The sequence below is a fragment of the Octodon degus genome, unplaced genomic scaffold, assembly GCF_000260255.1.
Source record: "Octodon degus isolate 3935 unplaced genomic scaffold, OctDeg1.0 scaffold00009, whole genome shotgun sequence".
Taxonomy (NCBI): domain Eukaryota; kingdom Metazoa; phylum Chordata; class Mammalia; order Rodentia; family Octodontidae; genus Octodon; species Octodon degus.
The window spans coordinates 7,789,470-7,798,661 of record NW_004524585.1 but is presented as its reverse complement, the minus strand read 5'-3'; the positions used below and the strand labels follow the sequence as shown (position 1 = coordinate 7,798,661).

At 37.5% G+C, this 9,192-nt stretch overlaps 1 protein-coding gene across 1 annotated transcript in view; it reads right to left on the bottom strand.

The window, feature by feature from the left end:
• Nucleotides 1-387: 387 nt before the first annotated feature.
• Ptprc (protein tyrosine phosphatase, receptor type C) overlaps nt 388-9,192 on the bottom strand; it is a 145,088-nt gene continuing 136,283 nt past the window's right edge. Inside the window, exons 30-31 of the mRNA XM_023707392.1 lie at nt 3,223-3,358; nt 388-1,701 (exon numbers count right to left, since the gene is read on the bottom strand). Of these exons, the coding sequence (XP_023563160.1) occupies nt 1,426-1,701; nt 3,223-3,358 (412 nt within the window). The 3' untranslated portion in view covers nt 388-1,425. The remainder of the gene's footprint in view (nt 1,702-3,222; nt 3,359-9,192) is intronic.

Here is a 9,192-nt window from a genome sequence, read left to right as displayed (position 1 = left end):
ATACCCTTGTGCTTGCCAGGGAAGCACTTATCTACTGAGCCAACTCCCCAGCCCCTTAACTGAATTATCTTGTAAATACAGCATTGAAGATTTATTAGCAAAAACTAGATGCCAAAATTTTGAGTGATGTAATAAAAAAAAGGCAAACTTGTTCTCTTTCTGATGTACAAAATTAATTCTCTCCTCCCTTTTTTTAATAAGAAGTGGTCACCAACTTAATGAAAACTGTTCATATACATTCTGCCACATGCTGCATAGATGTATGTCATAAAGGAACATGTAACAGACTTTATTATAAACAGAAAAGATAACAATTCAGTTTTATGAGGGTCATCGATACCAGCTCCTTATCAATGTAGCCTAAGCATTTGAAACACTCAAATTAAATACATTTCAGTGAAAATCAAAGATGGACTTTAATGATGAGAAATAAAGCACACACAGTAAGTTATGTCTAATATCACTGTTTGAACTTCACATAAAGTTTCATCAGGCTCCTCATGGAAATATTGGGCAAAACACACTTGTACAAATAAGATCATATATATTTAAGGTGTACAAAATCATATTTTGAGATACATATACATCGCAAAATGACTACTACACTCAAGCAAATTAACACATTCATCACTGAACACACTTATAGCAATTCTTAACCTTTTCCACTTAGAAGCATTTTATACTAGCACAATTCAAAATAAAAAGCCATTAGAAAAAGAAAAATGTACTCATGACATCATTACCAAAGACAGATCAAAATAATTAATTGAACACCATTCTAGATGACTTCTTGATCTCTCTAAATATTAATATACTTTTTCAAACAAAAATTTGGCAATGCTATATGTATGGTATTATATATGACTTCCAGAAGTTAATTTACTTAACATTTTTGTAGTAGCTATACATAAAAACTATATTTATATATTATCTTTAAAATAGTAACTGATGTGTATGAGTAGGGCTAGGAGGACACCTGGAGGTCAGTCTCCAAATATACATGCTATTTTTATGTAGCCACTATGGAGTTATGATACTACGAAACAAGAACCTTCTGTTAACAGTACCATATAATAAAATGTGGATTTTTTTTTCCAGAAATGCAAAGAGGCAAAGTTTCTCGAGAGCATTTAGGTTCACTTGAAAGCAAACTCCCAGTTCCTTACCAAGAGCATCCACAAAAGCATACACATGTGAAGACTACAAAGTTGTTTTTGTTGACTGATAGAGATTTTAAGATAAACGTAAGACTATACAAAATGTTTTACCAAAACTATCTTAAATATTTTCCACAGTATTCAAACAGACACTTTCTCTAATGTTCAACCTGAGCACTTCGTTCTTCCAAATCAACTATTCCCCCCTTCTAGAAAACAGAAATCACAGCCAGGGTGAGGTTTTGAGTCACTCCCTTTTCCTCTTTTCCTATGAACTCTCAGGTGAAACAGGGCTTGCAGGGCCATTGGGAGAGTGTTCTGGCCTTTCTGAGCTGCTTGTGGGTCTAGAGCCTTCTGCTTCTTTGTTTTCATTTTGGGTCTGATCTTGGGCACCCTTTGAATTGACACAGTTAGCATCTGGCTTTGGCTTGTCCACTTCGTTATCAAATTCAATTTTATCTTCCTGGTAGCTGTTTTTCTTTACTTGTCCATTCTGGACAGGGTAGGTGCTGGCAATAATGTCATAGAGGAATTCATATTGCTCCTAGAAAGGAAAAGCAGCCAGAAATTATATGAAGGCAGTTGATGCAGTTATTTTTATGTCAGAAGAAAATAAGCATCAATTAATTATTTATTAGTGGAAGTCTGGAAAGAAAACTGTTCTCTGATATATTCTCATGAGGTATTATTTTTTCAGATATAGAGACCATAGCCAGGGCCACAAGCATGCAAAACAAGAGCTCTAACCTAAGCTATAGCCTCAGTCTTATGAAGAACATTCTAAATGACATATGGCTTTGAAGCTCTGAGGGTGCTTTGCAAAACTGACCTTAGATAGGCCAGGCATGGAAGTACATGCTTATAACCCTAGCACTTGGGAGGCTGAGGCAGAAGGATCCATGTATATCTGAGGCCAGTCTGGGATACATAGTGAATCCAAGGCCTGGTTGAACTACATAGCTAAACCCTGTCTCAATAATAATAATAATAATAATAATAATAATAATAATAATAAATGACCTCAGGAAGGCCAAACAAATGCTCCCATCCCACCTAATACACACCACACAGTTACTCAGCCATGGGCCTGGCCCACGACACCTACTCTGTGCTGATCTTCTGGGCTGTTACCTGCACATCACTGAAGATGAGAGCAGCAACCACCCCACCTGCTCCATGCCCTTGGCTAAATGAAACACCCTTGTTCATGTTCTAGTTCTAGTAAGGAATTAAGTTTCTATTATGAATAATTGCTAGTTTCTACACGAACATCTACAGCTAGTGCCACAAAGAGAGGATATATGGTTGACAAAAAATGCCATTTATTATTCTCCCTGTGTACACAGGTATTTTTAAATATGTATTTATTTATTTGTTTGTTTATTACAGGGTCTTACTCTACAGTTCAGACTCACGGTGATCTTCCTTCCAATCACACTCATTTTCAGTTCCACATGGCATGCCCAGAGCTCCGGGGCCAGCACAGTATGTAGTACCAAAGATGGAACTCAGTTTTTTGAGCTTGCCAGGGCAGGTGCTTAGACCACTGAGTTATCTCCACAGCCCTGTACACAGGTTTTTACAATATGCCCAAAGTGCTTCTCAACAGAGGGGAGTCTATTCCCCCACACACACACTTGGAGAAGAGCTGGCCTCCTGACTTATTTGGTAAAATCCAAGGGAAGATGTTGTTTCTCTTTAGAGCCTGGGGTTCAAAGGTGACCCACATGCCTGTTCATCCAGATGGCACTCTGCCACCTTACATGAAGAAGTATGACCTAGCTTTCTAGAGGAGGAGAGACATGGCCCATTAATCCCTACTGCCAGACTAACTGGCAGTCAACTCCCAACCTCCTGGCAGTGAAGTCATGCTGAAGTAGCCCAGGAGATTCATCAGGAGTTGGTGGACATTTGAGTGAGGCAGGTGACTGGCTGAGTCTGAGATGATTAATAGAAGAGAAGGAATGGAAGCAAATGGAAGGGTAAAAGAGTAGGAAAAAGAAGAGGCAAGCCAGAAAGATGAAAATGGACAGCACTTTAAAAAGCAAGAATGTGGAATACTTACATATGTGGAAACCATTCCTGGCCTAGCTTTGCGTAGAGACTTTACTGTTTGGAAAACATCTATGACTTCTTCTGTTTCTGCACTTTCTATGAGATTTAACAAAGCGCAGAAAACTCCTGTTTGTTCAGATCCATCTCTATAAAAGCAGAAGACAATGAAAGGGGAAATAATTCTACTTTTAAAATAAAATTATAGCATAAAAACTGAAAAATGGAGTCTTTTCATGTTAATGCAATGATCTCATGCTGATTTCCCTTTACTAGTCTGCACTCGTAGTACATATTAATCCCATTCATTATGGGGCATTTGTACTTGTACACAGCTCCTGTTAATTATTGTTTTCCTCCCCTTTCCTTCCTCTCTCCAGCCCTTCTATCGTGCATTTGCAAAGCCTCGATTTCCATTTTTTCCCTTCAATGCTTTTTTTTCTTTAAATTCCTTTTTCCTTTCCTTCCCTCCCCCATCTTTTGCTGCCCTTCCATTTGAAAAGTTCTTCCTACATCCTAACATCTGTTCTCCATTTGGATCTTGATTTTTCTGCTGCATCCAGTTTTGGTGACACAAACTTTTTCAATTTACACCTTTAACAATTCTATAATTAGAATATATTTTTATTGGAGGATTAAAAATGACAAGATTTACCATGCGTATATCAACAAAACAACTATAATTATTATGTATGAAGAACATAACAATATGACTTATCAAACTATGAAAGATATAAAACAAATCCAGGTCAAACATATGCTATCACAAAACAGCATATCGTATGCAACTAAAGAACACATAGTGGATATTCTGAATCCTAAGAAACACATACAATTCCCTTCTGCCTTCTCCCCACATAAATTAAACTTTAGGCAATTCAAATAAGCACCAAAAAGCAGTATTTCTTTAAAGTTTTTTTTCTAGTAAATGCAATTGCAATAATATTGAAGCTTTTTCAAAACTTCTAAAACCATTTCACCAGATTTAAATTTCTCACTATGCATTTTTACTTCTCATTTAATATTCCTTTTCTGTGTAAAATTTTAATATTATTCTTTCTTACTTCAGTATTGCTTAGGTAGATGCAATATAGGTAAAATCTAAAAATTTGTGTAACAGAAAGTAATACAAATAAAATATTTGTGACACTAAGGTTTTTGCTTTTGAGGTTTAGAAAATCAATTGATGGACTTCAAGTCAAGGTTGTGAAGCAGAGATTTCTGCTAGCTTTTAGATTATGTTTACTGAAGGCAAAGTATGAAGTCTCCCCACTTCTGAAACTCCATGTAGATCATTGTGCAGAAGCTCATATCTGGGATTCGACACATTTGAATAGAGGAGGAGTCACATTAGAGTTACTGGAATAAAATCAACTGAAGACACAAGTAGCTGAAAGAAGGGGCAGGACATACAACCTGAAGCCAAAATTAATCTGAAATAAGAGACTTGTAAATCAAACAAAGTATAGACATAAGATTTTATAAAATGGTAAAGAAATTCCCAGGGCTTCCTGTGGGGCTGCCACCTGCACCTGAAACAACCACTATTCTGGAATTCCTCCCATCAAATAATGATGGACTGCAATAGTATGGCAAACTCAAGCTACACTTTGCCTTCCTCCAGACACAGCACACCATAGCCTGGCAGCAAATCACACTGGCACACACAAGGATGAGTGCCCAGGAAGCTGCTGTCTCTTCATGAGCCATCAGTTTTTCTTTTCTTTTTTTGACATAATTTTATTGATAAACAAATAGCAATGAGACAGTTTCAAATCAAATAGGTAGGACAGTTTCAATAATTAACACACTGCATACATTCTTCTTAGTGGAGTTTTTCTTTTCTTCTTTTCTTTTTTCCTTTTTTTTTCTTTTCCTTTTTGTTTTTTTCTCTTTTCCTTCTTCTTCTTTTTCCTCTTTATTTTCTCTTTTTTGTTGTGTACAATAGCAGTTATCTAGAACCTCTAGCAACAACATCGTGGCTCTACACTGTCAGTAATAAAGGTAGTGAGTGGAACCACTGCCCATCCTGTCCCATGACCAGTTGCATGAGAGAGAGAAGCAGACACGGGTCTTAAACTGCCTGGGCAGTGTGTGGCAATGAGTAGAAGGCAGGATTCTCCCTTTAGAGAGGAAAGGGAGAGGGCTTGAGCAGCCTAAGGCTGTCTCCTTGGCCAACTGGGATACTGACACAGAGACAAACAGGCAAGGAGACATGGATGAGTTGCTGAGCGACATCCCAAAATTAGCTGGCTAACAACTGGCCCACACCCATATCTGGAGGCCAAATCGGCACCTCAACCAGCATTAAACCTACTGCAGACTTGACAGGGTTACCCAGCACGGTTTGGGCTCTGACATGGATGGATACTACCACAGACCTGTGAACAGCGGAGGAATTTTACCCGTTTTCTTTTCTTCTTTTGTCATTGTTTATTTTCTATCTGGCATCTTATTTGATTGCTTAGGTTTTCATTTTTATTGTTTGTTTTGTAGTTTTCATCATTTTTTTCTTTGATCATCTTGATATTTTCTTTCATGAGCGTGAATATCTTTCTAGTCTTTCTGGTTTGGTTTAATTTTATTTTGTCTTTGTTCTTTCTCTTCTGTTCTCTTACCCAGTTTCCAAAATCTTAGGTGATCATCCTTGGTCTTTCAATCGTGCTTCTGCTATATTTCTCTTAATTTTTTTCTCCCTTTTGTCCTATATCATTCTTTAATTTCTCCCTTATAGGGTAAAATTACTCCATGAAGGGAAAACTTCACCGAATACAACTTCCTAGTTTATGTAAGATTTTGTTATATAACTGTAGCTGTTGCTCTCATAGTTAAAGGCACCAATTAATTATCTCAATGCGTCAGTTTCTAGGCCAGGGTTGATGCTAGTGTACTTGTTAATTTTAATGCTCTAGCCAGGATGTCACATACATTGCCCTCAATTGCCCTCCCTTGTATGGCACCTCTGGATTGATTGTGGTCATAACCATCACATAGGCCAGCACTATAGAACTAGTTGCTGAGCCAAATACGTAGTAACTTCTCACCCTGATAAATGGGAAAGGTAGGATCTTGGGACAGACATAAAGACCAAGAGCTACCTACCCCTTATATACATCATTGAGGAACAGACATCTTCTACAGAAGTAGGAATACTAGGGATAAAGCTTTCTACCACAAGAAATTTATAAGCATCGACACAGAAAACAAAGTAAAAGTGAAAGATATATAAAGTGAAAAGATACAGAAGCAAAATGCAACTCCCTTCCTCCAGGCAACCTTTAACAAGTCCAGGGGACAATAAGGTAGCAGAGTCAATCACCTGCGTTTTCTGAAATGGTAGTAGCAGAAGTACAAAAGCAGATGAAAGAGGGTATGGAGAAAATCAGATAGGAAATAATTTTTCGTGTAAAAACAAAATGATGATTCAAGTAAAAGACATGCTCAGAGAATCCAGAATAGACACAGATTTTAAAAAATAGAGTTTATGAAAATGATAGAAAGCATGAATTCCCAAAATAGATAAGAAATAGAATTTATGAAACAGATTCAAATGGATACCCAGGAGACTAAAAATTCCATTGAAAGTATATGCAGACAAATTAACCAAGATGAGGACAGAATATTTGATATAGAAGACAGAAAAACTCAATCCAACATGGGACCATGAAAACTCCATCCAAGAGCTGCAAGTGGATGCAAAGAAGAACAGCATAAGATTGAACGATTCAGTGAAAAAGGAGACAATAATGTAATCATCATAAAAACCTGTTCACAGAAATAATGGCATGGGCTGGCCAGATAGCTCAGCGGTCTAAGTGCCTGCCTAGGCAAGCGTAAGGACCTATTTAGGCAAGTATTCGATCCCTGGTACCACACCCATGCCGGCTCTGTTCTGGAAGAGCCCGGCTGGCCGCTGAGTCTGGGCACGGTAGTGCACACCTGTTGTTATGGTTTGTGTGTATTTGAGGCACAGTTTTAGTTTGTGATTAATTCATAATCCAAGACTGGGATTATGGATCTGAGTACTGCTGGGATTATGGTTATGAGTGCCACACCCACAGCTGAGGTGAATAGCCTGAATTTAACATAAGAGAGACTAAGAGACAGACTTGCTCTCTGTTTCCTCTGTAGCCATGGTTGCTGCTACTACTCCTCTTTGCTCTTGCTGTTTTGCTGCCTTCTGCCACCATGATATGTTGCTCTCTGTCATGTGCCACTCTGCCTTGGTGCCAGCTGAGTATGGACTGAAACCTCTACTGACTATGAGCTAAATAAACCATTTCCTTCTTCATTTTGGGTGTTGGGTATTTGTCCCAGCGATGAGAGAAGAGTAAATGACACACCTATAATCCCACTGCTGAAGAGGCTGAGGCAGGAGGATTACTATGAGTCTGAGCTGTGTAGTGAGATCCTGTACCAAATACATAAAATAACAAAAAGAAGTAATGGAAGAAAACCTCCCTAGCATGAAAATTTGGCAGAGATAAGTGAGAAATATATATAACAAAAGAAATCTACACCAAGGAATATAATAATCAAGATTTCAGAAATTCAGCAAAAGAACAGAATATTAACAATTGTTACTAGAGAAAAGAAACAAATTACCTATAAAAGAAAGCCTATCAGAATCACATCAAACTTCTCAACACAAACCCTTATGTCAAGGTAAGGTGAGAGTGAACTGTTTAAATCCTAGAAGAAAATAACCCCAAACCCAGATTGGTGTATTCTTTCAAAATCAATGAAAAAATAAGACATTTCCATGGCAAGGAACAACTGAAAAAACTCATGACTACCAGCCAACTCTCCTACGAGAGTTATAAATGATATTTTAGAAAGAGATAAAGAAGTCTACAACCCAAAAATACCAATAGAAAAAATCCACCAGACAAGATAAGCAACTAAACAGTGGAGAAAAACAACAAACCAAGAACAAGAAAATAAAATGACTAGGATAATTCAACACAATGAAACTTACCTCAATTTACCAATTACTGAGCTATAAAGGCTCAAGTCAATAACTTCTAGCATTGCCAGTCCAATGGATAACTCACTGCTATTATGGACTACTGGATTATATTGGATGATTTTGCTGAATTCACACACCTTCAATATTTAAATGGCAATGGAATAGCCTTCTCTGACAAAACTAACAAAAATGGGATACAAATTAAGGATCATTTTTTATCTGTATATACAAAATACTTAGGATAGATATACAGCTACTTTCTCTTAATTCAGTGAGAAGAAAGATTTGTATTAATAGTATTTGCACAGGATATCACGTCTGTATCTTGTTCTATGAATAACCACTATGAAGACAACAATATGCAATGTATTAATTATTGACACTGTCCTATTAATTGGCTTTGAAACTGTCTTATTGCTATTTGTTTCTCAATAAAATTAAGTAAAAAAATTACCAAATAAAAGAAATGTACAGGCAAGATGGATCAAGAAAAAATCGAAGAGTAGTCTGCATATAAGAATACATGTAACTCAAAAAGAAATTCATAGACTTAAAGTCAAAGGATGGGAAACAATATTTCATGTGATAGGATACCAGTAAAAATCAAGAGTAGCTATTCTATTTGCAGACAAAGTAAATTTAAGCCAAAGACTGATCAAAAGAGACAAAGAAGGTCACTATATACTTAAGAGACAATTCCAAGAAGAACAAGAGATAGAAATAATAAATATATATAGACCAAATACTGACATACCCAACTATATAAAACATATATTAATGAGCATTAAAAAGCAGATAAACACCACAGCATTGTAAAGGGGGACCTTAATATCCCACTGTCACAAATAGATCAACTAGCCGGTGAGTGTGCAGAGAGTTTCCTGCTACCCTGCGCTGGCGGGACCAGTCCCAGCCCAGGCGCAGCATGGGCCGGACCCTCTCCCAGCCCCTCGGGCCGCCCCCCACCACTCCTCAGTGCCTCCCCCACCCCGCCCGCCGAGTAGGATTTTCTGC